At 43.7% G+C, this 19,943-nt stretch overlaps 2 protein-coding genes across 5 annotated transcripts in view; both read right to left on the bottom strand.

The window, feature by feature from the left end:
* The window catches only part of FLACC1 (flagellum associated containing coiled-coil domains 1), a 30,153-nt gene extending 28,672 nt beyond the window's left edge, over nt 1-1,481 (bottom strand). The window contains exon 1 of one of the 2 annotated variants that reach the window (XM_083469681.1): nt 1,383-1,481. The gene's annotated coding sequence lies outside the window, so the exon portion shown is untranslated. The remainder of the gene's footprint in view (nt 1-1,382) is intronic. The other variant, XM_083469680.1, reaches the window with a different exon arrangement.
* Nucleotides 1,482-2,398: 917 nt separating this feature from the next.
* TRAK2 (trafficking kinesin protein 2) overlaps nt 2,399-19,943 on the bottom strand; it is a 41,888-nt gene continuing 24,343 nt past the window's right edge. For all 3 annotated transcript variants that reach the window (XM_083467967.1, XM_083467965.1, XM_083467966.1), the window contains 9 exons: nt 19,135-19,265; nt 18,121-18,195; nt 17,029-17,166; nt 14,534-14,610; nt 12,529-12,732; nt 10,364-10,668; nt 7,699-7,974; nt 7,359-7,458; nt 2,399-6,713 (listed from right to left, as the gene is read on the bottom strand). In XM_083467967.1, the coding sequence (XP_083324093.1) occupies nt 6,047-6,713; nt 7,359-7,458; nt 7,699-7,974; nt 10,364-10,668; nt 12,529-12,732; nt 14,534-14,610; nt 17,029-17,166; nt 18,121-18,195; nt 19,135-19,265 (1,973 nt within the window). In that variant the 3' untranslated portion in view covers nt 2,399-6,046. The remainder of the gene's footprint in view (nt 6,714-7,358; nt 7,459-7,698; nt 7,975-10,363; nt 10,669-12,528; nt 12,733-14,533; nt 14,611-17,028; nt 17,167-18,120; nt 18,196-19,134; nt 19,266-19,943) is intronic.

Here is a 19,943-nt window from a genome sequence, read left to right as displayed (position 1 = left end):
AGAACATGCACCACTCTAGCCAGACAGTCCGTGGGCAAGTAGGGTCTCAGCCTCCATACCATATGGAGCTGATAGACAGCTGCCCTGGACACAAAATTGACCTGTGCCTCCATGGACAGCTGTGAGTCCAAAATGACTCCCAGGCTGCACACCTGGTCCTTCAGGGGCACAGTTACCCCATTCAGAACCAGGGAGTCCCCCACACCTGCCCGCCCCCTGTCCCCCAAAAACATTACTTCTGTCTTGTCAGGATTCAACCTCAATCTGTTGGCCGCCATCCATCCTCCAACCGCTTCCAGACACTCACACAGGACATTCACTGGTTCCAATTTAAAAGATTGTTAGAGCTGGGTATCATCCTCATACTGATGAACACCCAGTCCAAACCCCAGGATGATCTCTTCATGTAGCGGCTTCATGTAGATGTTAAAAAGCATGGGGGAGAGGACAGAACCCTGAGACACCCCACAAGTGAGAGCCCAGGGGTCTGAACATTCAACCCCCAACACCACTTTCTGGCCACGGCCCAGGAAGGAGGAGAGGAACCACTGTATAACAGTGCCCCCAGCTCCCAGCCCCACTAGACGGTCCAGAAGGATGACGTGGTCGATGGTATCAAAGGCCGCAGAGAGATCTAGCAGAACTTTCACCTTTGTCCCTAGCCCGCTGGAGATCATCGACCAACGCAACCAAGGCAGTTTCAGTCCCATGATGAGACCTGAATCCGACTGGAAGGGATCCAAATGGTCCACATTCAGCAACCACCCGCTCAATCACCTTGCCCAAGAATGGAAGATTTGAGACACACCTAAACACTGCAGCCAACACATTAATGTGTCACAACATAGTTTGGAAAACTCTGCCATAATGGAACCACCACAGTAAAATATATTATGCAATTTCAAACAAAACAGATTTAAAAAATAAATAGCAGAATATCCAAACACACTGAAGTCTTTGAAATACTTAAAATGCACACATACCTAAAGAAGCTTGGGAAAGGGGAAAAAAAATCCATTTTCTATTTTAGGTTTATATGTAATTTTATAACTATGGTAAACAACTGTACACATTGTTCTCTAAAATATAATTATTTGGTGCTGAAAGGATTCCGATTGTTGTCATGTTAAAGATGTGGAAACCTAAGACAAATGATTTGAATAGTTAGTGCACTTTGTCAGAGCAAGAGTTTCAGGATTGTGGGGACACTTGCTGTCATGGGGGAGATCATTTGTCCAAATGTCCTGGGCCAGCTCTGTTAAAAGGGGACAACTTAAAAGAAATCAAGAGAAACCACAGCTATAACATCTCACTACTTTGCAGCCTCCATTCTGTGAATTTAAACCCGAAGCTGGGGGATTAAGGCAGCCAGTATGTCTTACTGCTTGCACTTTTTCCTTCCTCTTCTTTTCTCTCTGGGTGATTTAAGTTTTCTTTCTCACCACGGCAACAAGCTTACTCTCTCGTTTCCTTCCATTCCACTCTTAAAGGCACAGTACGCAGACAAGCTTGGCCCCGCAATATAGTTAGGAATATAAAGGTAAAGGGACCCCTGACTATTAGGTCTAGTTGTGACTGACTCTGGGGTTGCGGCACTCATCTCGCTTTATTGGCCGAGGGAGCCGGCATACAGCTTCCGGGTCATGTGGCCAGCATGACTAAGCCGCTTCTGGCGAACTAGAGAAGCACATGGAAACGCCATTTACCTTCCCGCCGGAGCGTTACCTATTTATCTACTTGCACTTTGACGTGCTTTTGAACTGCTAGGTTGGCAGGAGCAGGGACCGAGCAATGGGAGCTCACCCTGTCGCGGGGATTCAAACTGGCGACCTTCTGATCAGCAAGTCCTAGGCTCTGTGGTTTAACCCACAGCGCCACCCGCGTCCCTTATAGTTGGGAATATAGATTGCGCTTAAACCTATCTGTTCCAAAAACAGAGAGGCATTCAGCTTACTCTCGGATTCTGAATTGCAAAACCATTAGAAGGTAAAAGCATGGGAACAGTACATTAAAAGTGAGCATAAAGATCACTCAGTAGTCACCAATAGCACTCAGGCTCATCCCTGAAACAGGTTTCACTACGTTATTGGTAGAAGCAAATGACAATGAGCTGTACATGTGGTAGGCAGAACTCAGATTTTCCTTTCTTTCAGGGCAGTGAATAAAAGCAAGTAACTATTCCACTAATATTAACTGAGCTACTTTGTCAAGTTCTATGAGATATGTTGTGTTCGCATCTTGATAGTCTTTATTATTTTATTTTCAATTGGCCAAGGACAATTATGTTGGCACCATTTAGTCAATCAATCTTGCTTTATGACAATGCAGAAGCTAGGAGGACAACAACATGAAATGACACATTAGCAATGTTTGGAAGAAATCACTGTACAACCAAAACTGTGCAAAAGGGTTTTTATGCATTTATTTGTAACACTTGGTTTCCACTTCAAAATAAAGTCATGTGCAAAAACAATCTGCCACTGATTATACGAAAAGTTGCAAAACCTGCTGAGACAAAGCTTCACTCTTTTCTATACGGCTTATATAAGTTTTTCCCCTTCAGCTGAGATACATTTTACCTTTTTGGCTGTAAAAGAAACAATTAATCTGTATAACCATTAGGATATGCATTTGGTTGTTTTTAAAAAATCAGCTTTCTGGTTCAAGAAGCACAGAGACTGAAACATACTGTTTATTTATCAAATGTGCGTTGAGTTCTTAGTACGTAATGAAAATCTTCAATATTGATTTATATTACGTGTGTCTTTTGTGCTCAGTTGGCACCCCCAAGTATAGTACCCACTTTCAAGTATATACGTTAGTAAAAAGATGGATAGCTGCATTGTCTCCTTGTTCGCATGATAATTATTTCCTTTCAGACATCCTAAAGGGTAAAGGTAAAGGGACCCCTGACCATCAGGTCCAGTCGTGGCCGACTCTGGGGTTGCGGCGCTCATCTCGCTTTATTGGCCGAGGGAGCCGGCATACAGCTTCCGGGTCGTGTGGCCAGCATGACTAAGCCGCTTCTGGCAAACCAGAGCAGCGCACGGAAACGCCATTTACCTTCTCGCCAGAGCAGTACCTATTTATCTACTTGCACTATGATGTTCTTTCAAACTGCTAGGTTGGCAGGAGCAGGGTCTGGGCAACGGGAGCTCACCCCATTGCAGGGATTCGAACCGCCGACCTTCTGATCGGCAAGTCCTAGGCTCTGTGGTTTAACCCACAGCGCCTCCCGCGTCCCACTTCAGACATCCTACAGGGCTGCTATTATGGATGGCTGAACCACTGCTGTCAGGAAAAGCCGCTTTATACTGTAAGAATCTGGGATGTCACAGAGGGTCACTTGTATTTTTTGAATCTATACTACCATCTCTTGAATTGGTTTTATGGTACTCTATGCTCCCAGGCTCATGCCTGAGAGGGGTTTTGGCACAAAGGTACTGTTTCGCTGAGAGAATGGACTTGAGGCACACTGTACAAAATGCACTTGAACAACTGTGGATACAAACAGGTTTTCTTCCTTGCTACCACTGGCTTCACTCTGATGGGACGACAACCACTGTATTAAGCAGGGGTCCCTATCAGGGACTAGACCAGGCTTTCAACTTTGCTGAACTGATATTTCTTTCTAACCTTCTTGGAAAGGGGAGGGGGGGAAAGCTTTCTTTGAACAGCTGAACATGCATTTACTGAATATACAAAATTAAATTTTACATGAATATGGTCTGCTTCATCCACGGATAACAGGGTGCATACAGTATAACTTAAAAACAGACGCAGTTACACGAAAGCCCGTTAGAAATCCACTCATCCTAGATTATTATTATTTTAATCAAAAGATCACGGAAAGAATTTACAGATTACATAAATCAGACATACCTTAACTTGCTAACAGAAAGGTTGTGCTTGTTTCCCTCCAAGTATTGCTGGTTTGCCTGGGGAAATGCTACCATTTCATTACCTAATCTTTCTCTACTGCTGCAGAAACACAACAGGATGTGTTGGACTCCAAGTTTAAGAAATTAAACAAAATTCCCTTTTTATTTTTCTTGCCCAGGAATGCAAGGTTTCATACACCAAGAAGGAAATGCACTCAGAGCGCTTTCAGATTTTCAGAACGTGCTTGCCATTTAAAATGTAGTCAACCCGTATACAGTTAATAGTCATTTATAAATAAACATTTACTATTTACAGGATTTCATTTCGTTTCCACAACCTATGGAGCTATTATATATGCTCATAGGTGATACTGAGGGAGATCAGTTGACAAAAGCACTTGGGTGTAAACGTTTGTGGAAACTTTTGCTTTACAGAAACCACCAGAAATCCCCACCTAAGGGATTGGTTAAGAGGAGAAAAATCATGTTGCTAATCACACATGGATATAAAAGACCTGATGGCTTGGTTTGCAGTTAATTTGTTTAGAATTGGTGGTTATAACTTGAAGTAACCGGAGGTCTTGTCAGGTCACCAAGCCACCATTTGTGCTCTATTTTACCACGGAGCTCACTGCAAGCGTATCACGAATATCCTCATGCCTTTTAGATGTGCATAGAGGTTCTGTATCTCAAGTTTCCACTTCAGCCGTCACACAGAAAGTGTGAAAACAGTGAGATACCCAAGTTAGGTGTGCTTCCTCTTCCCTTCTCCTGCCTCTGCCTCACATCCAAACTATCCCGAGAGAGACCAAATTTCTATCTGCTCATTCTGGCAAAACAAAAAAAGAAAACTTTCCATCACACAATAATTCATTCAGAACATTATCTTATCAACAAGAAAAGGTTTCTCTTCCTCTCCTTTTAGCAATGCCAAGGCTTTTGTCTACTGCAGCATGAAAAGAAACCACTGCTATCTTGGTTCCACATTAACACGGAAAGTTATGCATGTTGCTTTGTGCATTTGATTTTCTCCTCTATGAAAGCCGTGCAGGCGAAGTCTACCAAGAATCAGAAGAAAACTGATTTAGCTATAAAAGTGATCTTCCCAGACTGTGGCTTGGAGCCACGGACATTTCAGACTGAGGTTGTGTCATAAATCTATGGAAGAGACCATTCCGGTATTCAACATGTCCCAAACATAGATGGAGAACGTCAAACACATTGCTCTGTTTCTGTTAAATATATGCTCTCGATCTAAGTAAATAACGTACCCTAAAATAAAGGACCTCGATTTTACTTCCTTGTAAATATTTGCCTGAGAGGGGTTTTCTTTTTTCAACTTGTGCAACAGGACATGTTGCCATAATTAAGCCCTGCTAAATATGAATCACAAGTATTTTCTCTGCTAAGCTTGTGGTGCTTAATTTTTAGGAGAGCCCATATTCATTCCATTGGTATTTGTATTTTAAATTCAAAAATGAAGCTATCCTCTCTCCTAAAACATTTCGGACCAGTATTTAACAGATATTTTGCTCCTCTGCAGGGAAGGCTGGAATGGTGCAGCGGTAGTGCCCTCCAGACTCTGGCGCTGCTGCCACATACCCGAATGGAGCAGGGCATCACTGAGGTCAGGGCTGTGCAGGTGCACTGGCGGACCCAATCCAGCATTCTCACCAGTGTCACTGTGCAGCATTGACCTCCCTGCCCTGCCCTGCCCAGGTCAGCAGCAGCGACAGCAGTACTGGGAGAGTGGCTGTGACACGGCCCCTTCTGCCTCTTTCCTTAGAATTACATTTCAGTGGCAGCATCTCTTAGACAGCACCTGACAAAATACACAGAAGATACAGGACTTGCGTAGATATTTACTGTTCCATACAAAGCTTGAAAATGCAATGAATTTGTTTGTGCTGCCCTCCTATTGATCATGTTGGACGATTAGAAATTTCAGTGCTCTCAAAACTGAACTTTGGTTTCCTTCCTTTTCCTCCTCTCGCTTAAAATGTATGACTTCTTTTCCATACTCCATGCAAAGTCCTCCCTCCCCTACTTTAGCCACATACCAGCCTCCTACAACAACCCTCTTTTTAAACCTCCTCTTAACCTCTTAACCAAGTCCATGCATTTTGTATCATTTCCTCTGCTAAAGGTCAACCATGGTGAACTGCTCACTTCTCCTCTAGAATTCCCATTTTTGCAGAGGATGTGCTCACTGGACCTCCAAGTGCCCCGATCAAGACGGGAAGGCTGTGGTTCCTTCTCAGCCCACCCATCAGATTGCTGCCTGCACTTACATACGCAGCAGAGTCATGCCGGTGGAGACCACTCTTTGCCCCCTGAACCTTCCCACTGTCCCCTGCCTCCGGCTGTTTGACAGCTCTGACAATGCCCAGCTTCTTCAGTCTCTCCACCAGGTTCATCTTCAGCTGTCCTGCGTCGGGAGGATTAGAGGTTTTCTGTCCGTACATCTCCTGCAGTAACGTTTCGGCGGGCCGAGAGGCCAAAAAGTTTTCAGACGCGTTTACTCGGGACTCAAACGGCAAAGGGGAAGGACAAGGGGAATGCAGAGGAGAATTGGGTGGCGTTGAGGGAACGGCAAGTATCTTGAGAGACTGCAACGGCGGCACTTTCTCCAAGACTGGACTGTTGTAGACCTTGGCTGAGATGCCTTGCTCTTGCAGAAGCTTAGCTAAGCTTGTACTGAAAGTGATGGTCGAGTCTCTTGTGCTTGTCAGGAATTCTCCAATACTAAGCCTGTAGGACGCGGATGGGGAGCTTGTAACTGTACTGCTTGAACTGCTGCCACTTCCAGAGCACAAAGGGGCATATGAAGCACTAGAAAACAAAGCAAGAGAAAATTACATTCGCTATACCAAGGGCAAAAGAAAAGCAGAAAGCTTTCAGAGATGAAGGGCAGGACTTCTATGTGCTGTAACAAGGCTCCAAAGTCCTCGTCACACCTTTTCTTTACCAGCAACATCCCACAAATCATCTCTCCTTTTTCCTTCCCTGTTCCTATCCCTTTTCAAAAGTTTTAAAACATGAAAAGGTAACTGCAATTAGCTAAATGCATAACCGTTCTGTGCAGCTAAATACAAAATTATGGATCACTTGGATATAGAAGAAGAGTTTGGATTTGATATCCCGCTTTATCACTACCCTAAGTGTCTGGCGTGCTCTGGTCCATGGGGTCACGAAAAGTCGGACACAACTAAACGACTAAACAACAACAAGGAGTCTCAAAGTGGCTAACATTCTCCTTTCCCTTCCTCCCCCACAACAAACACTCTATGAGGTGAGTGAGGCTGAGAGACTTCAGAGAAGTGTGACTAGCCAAAGGTTACCCAGCAGCTGCATGTGGAGGAGTGGAGAAGCGAACTCGGTTCACCAGATTACAAGTCTACCGCTCTTAACCACTACACCACACTGGCTCTCATTTAATGGCAAGCAGAATTCTGAGGTGACCACCAAACTTCTTACCTGGGGGTGACCTGAGTGATATCGGATGGATGGAGAATCCTACAGGTGGTAAAAGTAAATGTAGAGTTTGTAGATGAGAGACATTTTCCTGGATTTGAAGCTAAAATATAAATAAAAACACATCAGATGAAAAGGAGATGGAGAACAGACTAGCAGGACAAAAAAAAGGAATAAAAATAAAAACTTGACTTAGTAAAGGGGGGGAAACTATTCTTCCAAGGGAGAGCTGTCACAGTAAGAGATCAGATCAGCCAAGTACTGATCTGCAAACTGCCCCGAGATTTTAGATATAAATCTAAGCAACAACCACCACCACCACCACAATTTTTACAGCCATTACCAGCTAGGGAAACCGTTGCTAAATTAGTAGGTGGAAGAAAGATTCCTGCCAATGACTTTGGCACTGTGAGTTTCTTTTCCTCAAGAGGGGACTGCTGCACTTGGAAGGTGATGCCTTCATCCCTCTCTTCCTCATCTTCTTCAAAATCAGAGAGGTGGTAGCCGTCAGCTTCGGACAGTGGTGTGAAACCTTTTGTCACAACGCCAGGGCGTGGGTCGAGAATTGTGCCGAGGTGAGGCTGAGCCAACTGTTGCCAATGGAACAGGGTCTGAGAACCTAAGAGAGCACAAACAAATGTCAAAATGGGCAGAGTTCTTCCTTAGCATAATCCCAGGCAGCCAGCTATAGAGTCTTATTTTTAAAAAAACTTCATTGAGAAAGTGAAATTCACTGGATGTAAAGGAAATTCAGATTGGGAGGATTTTAAAAGGTGATGACAAATATCCTAACAGGCTTTTCCTTACGTTTTACTCATTTATTTAAAATTTTGTAATAATTATTTGAATATATTTTAAAAATTTATACCCTGTTTCCCCAAAAATAAGACAGTGTCTTATATTAATTTTTGCTCCCAAAGATGCGCTCGGTCTTATTTTCAGGGGAATGACTTATTTTTCCATGAAGAAGAAAATGGTACACATTTATTGTTGGGGAAAAAAAGAAGAAGAAGAAAAAAAGGAAATTTATTACCTGTATACGGTACAACACCTTAAGGTATAAGGCTTTGGGGGCCTTATATTCCAGAGGGGCCTTATTATCGGGGAGGCCTTATATTCGGGGGAGGCCTTATATTACAGCGAGAGGCAAAACTGGAAGTAGGTCTTATTTTCAGGGGATGTCTTACTTTGGGGGAAACAGGGTATATGGGTGATTTATGATGGCCTATATTTGTAATGCCTCATAAAAGTTTGGTGAAGTAGTAAGAATTAAAAAAAATATATTATACAATACAATATCCACAGAAAAAAGAATATAGCATTAAGTTTAACTCACATTTGACTTTAAAACAGAGGATACATTTGCCCCTGACACAGAAATGTAAGAGAGAGACGATGGCATAAATATAGTTAGAACTACTTTGGGTAATCAGTTAAATTTCAGCAAGCAGAAATGATTAAATTTCTTTAGCTGTTCGTTCCCACAAACACTATGAGGTAAGAACTTGTTCCTTCTGTTTTACTGATAGGGAAGTAAGCCTAAGGGCTGTGCCCAGTTTTACATAAAATGGGGTGGGGGTGGGGGTGGGGAGAGCAATGCAGAAAAGATCAGCAGCTGCAGATAGGCCAATGAAAAGTAAGTTGTGCCAAACGATGTTTTAACGCAAAAGTTATTTCTGTCTCCAGCATGCACTTCGGATGAACAGCAGTCTAAAGGGGGAGCAAGCTGCTCCTGTGGAGCCTTCCGATGTCAAGCATGCTTAACCAGCAACCCAGCCTGATAACAGAAGAGTTTTCTGGGAGAAGACAACCTGGCTCAGGCCATGTCAGTGACTGGATTTGAACCCAGGTCTATTTCTATTGTCTTTATTACACACGTCCCTATATAGGTCTGAAGCTCAACATCAAAAAAATGAAGATCATGGCCACTGGGCCCATCATCTCCTCGCAAATAGAAGGGGAAGAAATGGAGGCAGTGAGAGATTTTAAAAGATGCCTGCTCCTTGGGAGAAAGGTGATGGCAAACCTAGACAGCATCTTAAAAAGCAGACATCACCTTGCCAACAAAGGTCCGTATAGTTAAAGCTATTGTTTCCCCAGTAGTGATGTATGGAAGTGAGAGCTGGACCATAAAGAAGGCTGATCACCGAAGAATTGATGCTTTTGAATTATGGTGCTGGAGGAGACTCTTGAGAGTCCCATGGACTGCAAGAAGATCAAACCTCTCCATTCTTAAGGAAATCAGCCCTGAGTGCTCACTGGAAGGACAGATCTTGAAGCTGAGGCTCCAATACTTTGGCCACCTCATGAGAAGACAAGATTCCCTGGAAAAGACCCTGACGTTGGGAAAGATGGAGGGCACAAGGAGAAGGGGACGGCAGAGGACAAGATGGTTGGACAGTGTTCTCGAAGCTACAAACATGAGTCTGACCAAACTGCGGGAGGCAGTGGAAGACAGGAGTACCTGGCGTGCTCTGGTCCATGGGGTCAGGAAGAGTCGGACACGACTAAACGACTAAACAACAACAACAACATATAGGGCGAGCTGGACCATAAAGAAGGCTGATTGCCGAAGAATTGATGCTTTTGAATTCTGGTGCTGGAGGAGACTCTTGAGAGTCCCATGTACTCCAAGAAGATCAAACCCATCCATTCTGAAGGAAATCAGCCCTGAGTGCTCACTGGAAGGACAGATCCTGAAGCTGAGGCTCCAATACTTTGGCCACCTCATGAGAAGAGAAGACTCCCTGGAAAAGACCCTGACGTTGGGAAAGATGGAGGGCACAAGGAGAAGGGGATGACAGAGGACAAGATGGTTGGACAGTGTTCTCGAAGCTACAAACATGAGTCTGACCAAACTGCGGGAGGCAGTGGAAGACAGGAGTGCCTGGCATGCTCTGGTCCATGGGGTCATGAAGAGTCGGACACGACTAAACGACTAAACCAACAATATAGGGAAGAGCTGTTTTCATTGGAGAGGGAGAGAGCAGAGACTGTTTTCACCTTACCTTCGAGGGGTTTGACAATCTGCAGTTTGTCTGGGAGGAGGGAACGTAAGCTGTTGCTGGAGGTACCAGAGAAATCAGTCAGTTCTGTACTGCTCCCCAATGAAAGGCAGCTCTCCACTGGGGTGCTACAGCCACTAAATTCTTCTTTCTGGTCAGTCAGCAAAGACATCTGGCGCTCCCATTCCTCTTCAAAGAAATGCTTTTCGCTCAAGTAGTTCTGCCGACGGAGGGAAAGTCTGTGTAGAGCAGTGGCTAAGTCATTTTGTCCAGGGATGCCAGGATGGCTGAGTTTTTGAGCTTCCCTGCTGAAAGTACAAAAAATACAAATTGTTATTATCTCTTATCTCTTCGCAAATAGAAGAGAAGTCAATATATAGTCTGTCAACTTCACTTTATAGATGCCTTGTACCTAGCATTGCTCTGAATTCTAGGAAACCAAAAAATCAGGGCAGTTTTGAAAGGTTCTGTCTGCTATTTAGATTGAAACTGGTGCCCAGAGATCATTCATTTTATTTGTATGCTGATTTTCCACAAAAAGAATCACGCTCAAAGTGGCTTACAACAAAGGAAACAGAAATGCATTTTGAAATCAAACACAGCAAAACAACTTAAGAACAACATAATAAAACAACAAGTATAAAAGCATACGAAAGTGTAACACTAACAAGGTTACATTCATGACACCCAACAGCAAAAATAACAAGGGAGCTTGACAGTTTCCCTTCTCCCAAGATGAGATGAAAATCTACTCCTTTATCTCATGAGCCACTTTGGTTAAAACGTCCAATTGCATAGCAAGCAGAGAAAAAACTTTCCAAAATATATAGTAGATGGGTGCAGTTGAAAACCACATTTAACACCAGTTGTTACTATGGGCTGAATTAGTGGTGCTACTCTACCGGTAGTAATTTGCACGAAACTTCATCTAGTATGGGTGCGAAGTCTCTCTGCAACATTGGAATGTCAGCATTTCACAGGAGAAAACAGAGCTTTCCATCAAGAATGGATGCAGGCTTGAGAATAGCATGCCCACCACCAAGGAAGTCTGTGCAGAAGAATCAAAATGGTCTTCCTCTTTGTTGCTCAACTCCCTTCTGCCATACAATAATTGTAGCCCGTGACTACTTCCCTGTTTTAACTGCCTTCAGTGCTCCATTGCTAATGGGTTTGTTCCACCGAGTTGTTTTATTCATCTTGCATTTACTGCTTTGAGGGTTTGGGTTGTTGTTTTTTTAAATGTCTGTTTACAACATACCAGGTTAGGGTTCTCACAGGAATTACAAGTTTGTACACACAAATAAAATAATTGTGTTAAAACAGGAATGGCCGGTGGGTGGCGGTAGATCCGTACATTTTAGTGTTACCTATGATAATAGAAACCTAGACAGCATCTTAAAAAGCAGAGACATCACCTTGCTAACAAAGGTCCGTATAGTTAAAGCTATTGTTTCCCCAGTAGTGATGTATGGAAGTGAGAGCTGGACCATAAAGAAGGCTGATCACCAAAGAATTGATGCTTTTGAATTATGGTGCTGGAGGAGACTCTTGAGAGTCCCATGGACTGCAAGAAGATCAAACCTCTCCATTCTTAAGGAAATCAGCCCTGAGTGCTCACTGGAAGGACAGACCGTGAAGCTGAGGCTCCAATACTTTGGCCACCTCATGAGAAGAGAAGACTCCCTGGAAAAGACCCTGACGTTGGGAAAGATGGAGGGCACAAGGAGAAGGGGACGACGGGGGACGAGATGGTTGGACAGTGTTCTCAAAGCTACCAGCATGAGTTTGACCAAACTGCGGGAGGCAGTGGAAGACAGGAGTGCCTGGCGTGCTCTGGTCCATGGGGTCACGAAGAGTCAGACATGACTAAACGACTAAACAACAACAACATGATAATAGTAACTCTCTCCCCAACAAGTTCATTCTATCTACACTAAGCAAGTTCAATTCTCATTGGGCTGAGTTGAGTTGTGGCTTCCCACCCTTTTGGGGTTTGTTTGGTTTTGTTTAGCATTTTTTTTTTAAAAAAAGACCTCTGCAAACCTCAGGATCCCCCCCCCCCAAGCAGGCTGCTAACATCCTTCTTGCGCATGGATTGTACTGATTTGGCTACATAAGCAATTGCGCCCAGGGAAGTGAAATCAGTGCTGGTGGATATGACTTCTTACTTGGAAAGGTTCTCTGAGCTGGTCTTCTGAGACGGAGTCGTCTTTCCTTCCACCTGCCTCAAGTCAGAATGGAAAGGCTTTGCCGTCATGACAACACTTGAGCGATTTGACCCTGGAATGGGTAGCGGGGCAGGACACAAAGCGGAACGGCCACGGGCAACGTTGGCAACTCTGACAGTATCAAATATGCGCTTCTGTTGAACCCTGAAAGAAAAAAGAAAGACCGACCGATAACGGACACAGAAAAGCATTGCAATTCTGACCAAGCAGATAGGGAAAGTCGTTCCATGTGTGGCTAAATATGATTTTCTAGAATTCTAAATAATATAAAGCTTAACTTCCAGAGCAGTCATTTTGTGAAAAAGCCCCCAAACAAGTAGCAAACTCCAAAGGGACTGCGCCCCATAGTACACAATCTTTTCACCTGCACAGGCCAGTAGCCTCATTTCTCAGTTACCGCTTTTGCCATCCCAGGGGTTCGTGTGTCCTCACATTTGCCAGCTAGCCCCCTTTCCCCAAGTTCTTTGCAGATGGCGTTACCATCCCCTTTCTGTACCCCATCGAGTGTCCTTTGCTACGATTGGCACCATTTCCACTTCTTCCTCCTTCCACACCTGTGCAGTTGGTATTCCTTATCCTTATTAATTAAAATATTTACCACTGTGCCTTTGAAAAATAATGCAAGGCTTACAATAAGGTAAAGAAACTTCGGAGTGCATCGTGAACACTGTGAAACAGAAGCAGCAGGGGAAAAGCTTTTGGAGCGGCAGTGCCAAAGCCACACTGTCTTCAAAACTTGAAGAGTTGCAACAGAAATACAGTGGTGCCCCGCAAGACGAATGCCTAGCAAGACGGAAAACCCGCTAGATGAAAGGGTTTTCCGTTTTTGAGCTGCTTCGCAAGACGAATTTCCCTATGGGCTTGCTTCGCAAGACGAAAACGTCTTGCGAGTGTTCCGCTTTCCCCCCGCTTTCCCCCCCTTTTCTAAGCCGCTAAGCCTTTAATAGCCGCTAATCCGCTAAACCGCTAATAGCGCTATTCCGCTAATAGGGTTGCTTCGCAAGACGAAAAAACCGCTAGACGAAGAGACTCGCGGAACGGATTATTTTCGTCTTGCGAGGCACCACTGTACAAGGCTATCCATGGAGCACTCAAGTAGTGCCAACAACCCTGAGTTCTAGTCGGCTGCAAATTGTAGGATATTGTTATTGTATTTTAGTGTTTTGTTGGAAGCCACCTGGAGTGGCTGGAGGGGCCCAGCCAGATGGACGGGGTATAAATAAATAATTATTTATTATTATTATTATTATTATGTGTTCCCCCACATCACCACTCCCACTTTTGCTGCATTTTGGACTGCACTCACACCCGATTCTTGTGTTACATTGGGGACGAGGTAGTTGCTGCTTGCCAAATAACCTTGCATTACTAGGGTTACATAAGCAGTGCAGGACCACCTACAGTTAAGTGACCACCACCATCACATAAAAAGAGGCCTTAGATATTCTTATACAGAGATGGGAATAGCTGGGAAGGGGGATATGGGATCCATAACTTCCTCAGCTAGCAGTGAAATGTACTTTCAGGAGGATATCTGGAGGATTAAAGCTCCGGCGGTGAATTCTTTGCTGCTTTTTTTGGTGCAGACCTTAAAGTTACTAGAAATAAATGACAACTTCTTTCACCTCTATGTTTTACAGAATCTTTTAGAGTTTAATATGAATTAAAAATAAACTAGGATATGATGTTAAAGCCCTAAAATACTGGTCAAGAAGGAATTTCAAGAAGAAATTATGATTTGAATTCTGAAACAACTTTAAAAGGTTGTACTCGAATGTGCATAACAATAATTTCGTCACAGCTGCTGATGTCGTATGACCATGCAATGCATATGGAGGAATGCTGGTTTCTCAAACTCTTTAAAGACAAAGAAAATGGAGCCTCCAGAACCGACTGTGACATGTCAAAATGCATTAAGGGTAGAAAAAACAAGAGCTGCACTTACTTTTGCTTAGAGAGGGATTCCTCATCCAGACTCAGCTCTCTTCGCATTGTTCCCTCAATCTCTGCTGCCAAAGACTCCTTAAAGTCAAGCAGATATTGGTGTTTAATGCCCAAGTAAGAATTGAAAACACACGTTTTCTTTGCTCAGGCTGACCACACTAAGAAAATGAAGGGATTAATTTAAAGTGGCTTTCTATACTACATTTTTGTGTGTGTGCGTGCATGTATTTACTGCCTTCTTGGAGCTAAGTATCAAGTCTGGATCCTTTTCTGGAGTCATCCATCTCATCTCTAAGGGCTAGGTGAGTCATTCTTGTTTTTAATAGCCCTCTACCACTCGGTCATTAGAGACTGTTTTACTAAAAGAGATGTTCCTATTGATTATTTAGAAAGGGAGATATTAAGGTAAAAAAACAACTTTCTTTGCAGAGTAATTGAGAAGCTTCAGCAACGTAACTTTCTAGGGTATGTTCCCTATACCCAGATAGGACACAATAAATATCCCTTTATTCTAAGTAATGAATCAATATGTTCTCATTTCCACATTCCCTCCAGAAAAAAAATCCACCATACTTATGGCTGGCTTCAGTGAGAATTCACTATAAACAAGACTGAGGTTGCTAACAGAACCAGGGAAGCCAAAGGAAACTAAACTAACAAGTTGTGGATCAAGAATCAAGTTATATTTAAAATGGTTCAGAACTGTAACACCATTGTGGTTCTGTAAAATCTGGATGCTGAAGTTAACTATTGTGCCAAGTCTGAGGTCAGAAATGTATATGTTTATTGCTGAATTTCCGTAATTCAGTTGCAATGAGAAATTTCCCAACATTAACGAAGGAATTAAGTCATTCCTAACAGCAAATTAGCTGTTTCTGCATAGGAAGAAGTATTTCATAGGATCCTTGCTCAAAACAAATGCTTTTAAAATGTTAAGTTCTGACTCTACAGTAGTCAGCAGGGCATAACACTGAGACCTTACTAGGCAGACAAGTGGGAAATAATCACAATATGTACATGGAATAAAGCCTGAATAAATAATTATCCAAAAGTTTTATTAAGCATCCTTTCAAAGTTTGCACATTCTTTCTAGCCACATGCTATTCTAGTAACTCCTTTATTTTGTGTGCACAACTGTGACCAGTTACCACTAAAGGCTAAATACAACACAGTCTCAGATGACCATGCTGTGTAGTTTTTTTTTCCTTGACGAAAAGAGATAAGGAGGAAAAATGAAGCAGCTGCTTTTCCCACAGTCATCCTTGACAAACAGATGACTAAAGATCAGTCGGGGGTATCTATTCCTGCTTCCTCCCTCTGACGATGGAACAGGAGAAGGCAAAAAAAAACAGGCACAGAGGTCACTAAGTGATTGGCTGAAAAGTCTGCCTGATGGGTGAGGGGAGAGTAATAATGCTGTAATGAGGATGCAAAGCCCGGAACAAAAGTCCCAGATTCTAGACTGCACTGCTGGGGCTGAAGAAGCAACCTTTCTTGGAGTCCTTCTGCTAAATGCTTTATGGAAAGAGTGAACCATGATACCAGAACGACAGTGACCTATGGGCCACACTAAGACAAACCATCATGCCTTAAGCATGAATGCAAGGTCCCTAGGGAGGAGCAAAGCAATCATTTCACTCCTTACAAGAAGTCCACAAACTAAGGCTGATGTATACTAGAAATGTCAAAAGCCTCCTTGTGCGGAATTGCCTTGTTTTTATTTATGGTACATTTAGGTACCCCTGCCCGTATGGGCCAGTCGTGTCTGACTCTAGGGTTGTGCGCCCATCTCACTTAAGGGGCCGGGAGCCAGCGCTGTCCGAAGACACTTCCGGGTCACGTGGCCAGCGTGACGAAGCTGCTCTGGCGAGCCAGCACCAGCGCAGCACACGGAAAAGCTGTTTACCTTCCCACTATAAAGCGGTACCTATTTATCTACTTGCACTTAGGGGTGCTTTCGAACTGCTAGGTGGGCAGGAGCAGGGACCGAGCGACGGGAGCTCACCCTGCTGCAGGGATTCGAACCGCTGACCATGTGATCGGCAAGCCCTAGGCACTGAGGTTTTACCCACAGCGCCACCCGCGTCCATTTGCGGGTAAATGGTACATTTACACCCCTGCTTTCACCATTAAATTTTAGGTGGACATCTCAGGACATCTCCCTTCCAGAAACTGCCTAGCTTCAACAAGGAGTCTGCATATTTCAGCAGAACATGCCTTCCTCCTCTTCCAGCTGGTTTGTGTGGTGTGATCCACAATGGCAAACACTGAACAACGGAGGAGACGTCGGGGAAGCTCTCTTTAGAAATGACAAAAGCGGAAGGCTAAATTTAAAAGATGGAATCATAGCATGGCAGAAGTGGAGACCATTAGATCCCTGAGCAAACTGGCAGCTCTCTTGAAGGGACAAGGACAGTCACGGTTCAAGTTTGCCCTTGAGGTTTCATGTTACTTAGAACCAGCTGCCGGTATCAAAGAAAAGCCTTGTTGAGTTACCACAGGAAAGGCTCCGCATGACTGTGGGCGGCAGAGAAGGGCGGCGTGGCTGGCTTTGCTGCGAAGCCCCTTTGCTTCTTCCTGAGATTCGTGCAACATCCCCAGACACTCTGCACTCCGCTCTTGCAAGTCATGCAGCTGGAAGAACACAAAATGTCAGTCATTTAGTAGGCAGAAAGAACAAAGCTACTGAAGAGGAGGGGGGAATCGCACGTAAGCCAAGGAAATATTATTGCATTCCACTTCAGTATGTACAGAGAACAGCACAAAAATGATACCCCTAAAAAAAACCAAAGCGTCACCCAACACTTCAGAATCCAGGGCTCCGACTTAATGTCTCTTGCTTTGTCTAAGTAGGGGCATGTTCCTAATTTTCTTCTTTACAGGTGTCAAGGCAAATGGCATAAAAGGGCTTTTTAGCAGCAAGGAAATCTGAAGTTTAAACATGCTGTTTTCAGGAATCGCTTCCTTCTTCAAAGTTGAAGGGGAATTTCCAACAGCTATATTTTTATGTGGGAATTCTTCCATTTTAACAACAATTTGTTTCATAAAATTATCAGAAACATAAGAAACACATATCAGTCAGACTAGGCAATTTCAAAATTAACTTTTTAAGATATCTATATCAGGGAAATATTTTTTCCCTTAATCCACAGTTCTTTGGACATATTAAAATCAATATGTTGACATGCCTTCAGTACTTTTATTTTCCCTTAAAACTTAAGCAGTATAAGGGAAGGGCTGCTTTCAATTTGCTTAAGTTTAACATATTAAGTATCCTCTATTGATTTTTTTCCTAGTCAATTATTTTCCAGTATTAATTACTGGAAAAAACTCCTGAGATATTTACACAACCTGTAAAATGAAAATGGCAATTTTCTTTTTAGCTTTGCCTATTCAACGCAGGTCAAATAAAAATAAGCTGAACTGCAGCCAATACCACTTGGGGTATGAAAAAAATTCCATCAAATATTCAACATTTTCTACCCAACCACCCACACTGCTGAGTGTTTTTCACGGCAGAAGACAGTTCATATTCTCCTTTCTCCTTCCCTCCTCACTTTTCAAATGTGAAAGTACGAAGATCAATACCTCTGCTGTCAGCTGTCTCTGGGCATCTTTGGAAGCTTGTAGGTGCAATTTCAACTCTTCCTTTTCAATTACATGCTGAGGGAACACAGAAGATTATTATTTCAGCCTTCCTTTCCAGAATATTATTGGAAGTAACAATCATTTAGCACAAGGAACTGTCCCCCCCCATCAATGGTGGCAAACTGGATCTGACTGGCAGACCAGAACCAGAACTGGCCTACCCTCTACAGATTACTTTTTACTACCCCAACCTTTCACCTTATGTCATTTGACAGGTGATTGAACTTTGAAGAAGCACTTAAATTCTGCTCACAGTTCTCTTTTGCAGCCCCGGCTTGAATTCAAGCAACAGCTGTAAAGAACCCATTCAACAGCGATCAATTCCACTTGGGAGCTCCCGAATGGAGCTGGTTCCTGGAAGGACCTCCATTTGGTGACCTCAAATGGAACCATCAGCAGTACCTTCCCAATTGTTGCCCTGCTAGTGTGGGATAAAAAGGTAAAGGACCCCTGACAGTTAAGTCCAGTTGCGAATGACTCTGGGGTTGCAGAGCTCATCTCGCTTTACTGGCCGAGGGAGCTGACGTTTGTCTGCAGACGGTTTTTCCGGGTCATGTGGCCAGCATGACTAAGCCGCTTCTGGCGAAACCAGAGCTGTGCATGGAAACGCCGTTTGCCTTCCTGCCGGAGCGGTACCTATTTATCTACTTGCACTTTGACATGCTTTCGAACTGCTAGGTTGGCAGGAGCAGGGACTGAACAACAGGAGCTCACCCCATCGCGGGGATTCGAACCGCTGACCTTCCGATTGGCAAGCCCTAGGTTCAGTGGTTTAGACCACAGCGCCACCTGCGTCCCTGTGAGATAACTTGCCCCAAATCATATGATGTCAGGTATGGGAGAGGTGAGTGTGGCTGGGGAAAAACCTCTTTGCAGGCCAGAGACCTGACAAGCCTAAACTGGCCCATGGAGCAAATGTTCCCCATCCCTGCTCTAGCCCATGAGCACACAAACCTCTTTAATTTTATGCTGAAGATCAACAATCTGGGACAAGAGGGATGAGATCTCTTCCTGGTACTGAAGCAGCTCTTCATTCTTCCTTGCCAGCTCCTCACTCATTCTTGCTATCTGAGCATTCGTTTCCCCTAAAATATGCAGCACAATACATGGTAAGTCAAGGAAATGACTTAACTAAGTACTGCCCATACTAAAATAACATAATAAGGCTTTCGCAAACCTAAGTTGTTGTGGGGGGTGGGGAATCGTAACGAAACAGCAGCAAAAGTCAGAAACAACCAAATAGTAAAAAAGCAATCAAGGGAGGAATTCATTCCAGCACTTTGGTCATCATCAGTGCAAGTTTCCCAGACAGAATTATGCCCCCTCTCTGCTCCTGCGTGCGTTCTGGGGGTTCTCCCCATCAAGCCAATTTTGGCAGGAGGAGGAGAGGGAAAGCTCTGTTGTGCTAACTGTTGTCCTTGTGCAGTCATCTGCCAGCAGGGCTCAACAGCTGACACCCACAGCAAGATGGCAACCATCCTTACTCCAGCCCAGGTGTTCTAGATTCTGCTTCTTACAGCAGCACTGGCCTTAGTCATAGCTAACACTAACTGGAATTTTGATATCAGCATCATACCATTGTTTCAACAACCTTGCAAATACTAGTTAACACAAGATTTGTTCAGATTCCAGTCTTGACCACATTAAGGCTGGCATTATGGGACATTAAGGGACATGGGGAAGTCACACACACCCTGTAGCTCATTTTGATAGCTAGGTAGGTAATTAGAAACATCAGGTCGGTAATACATAAAATTCTTTAG

The sequence above is a fragment of the Podarcis liolepis genome, assembly GCF_965112155.1.
Source record: "Podarcis liolepis genome assembly, chromosome: 1".
Classification (NCBI taxonomy): domain Eukaryota; kingdom Metazoa; phylum Chordata; class Lepidosauria; order Squamata; family Lacertidae; genus Podarcis; species Podarcis liolepis.
The sequence above is the reverse complement of the archived record's forward strand: the minus strand, read 5'-3'. Positions and strand labels throughout refer to the sequence as shown.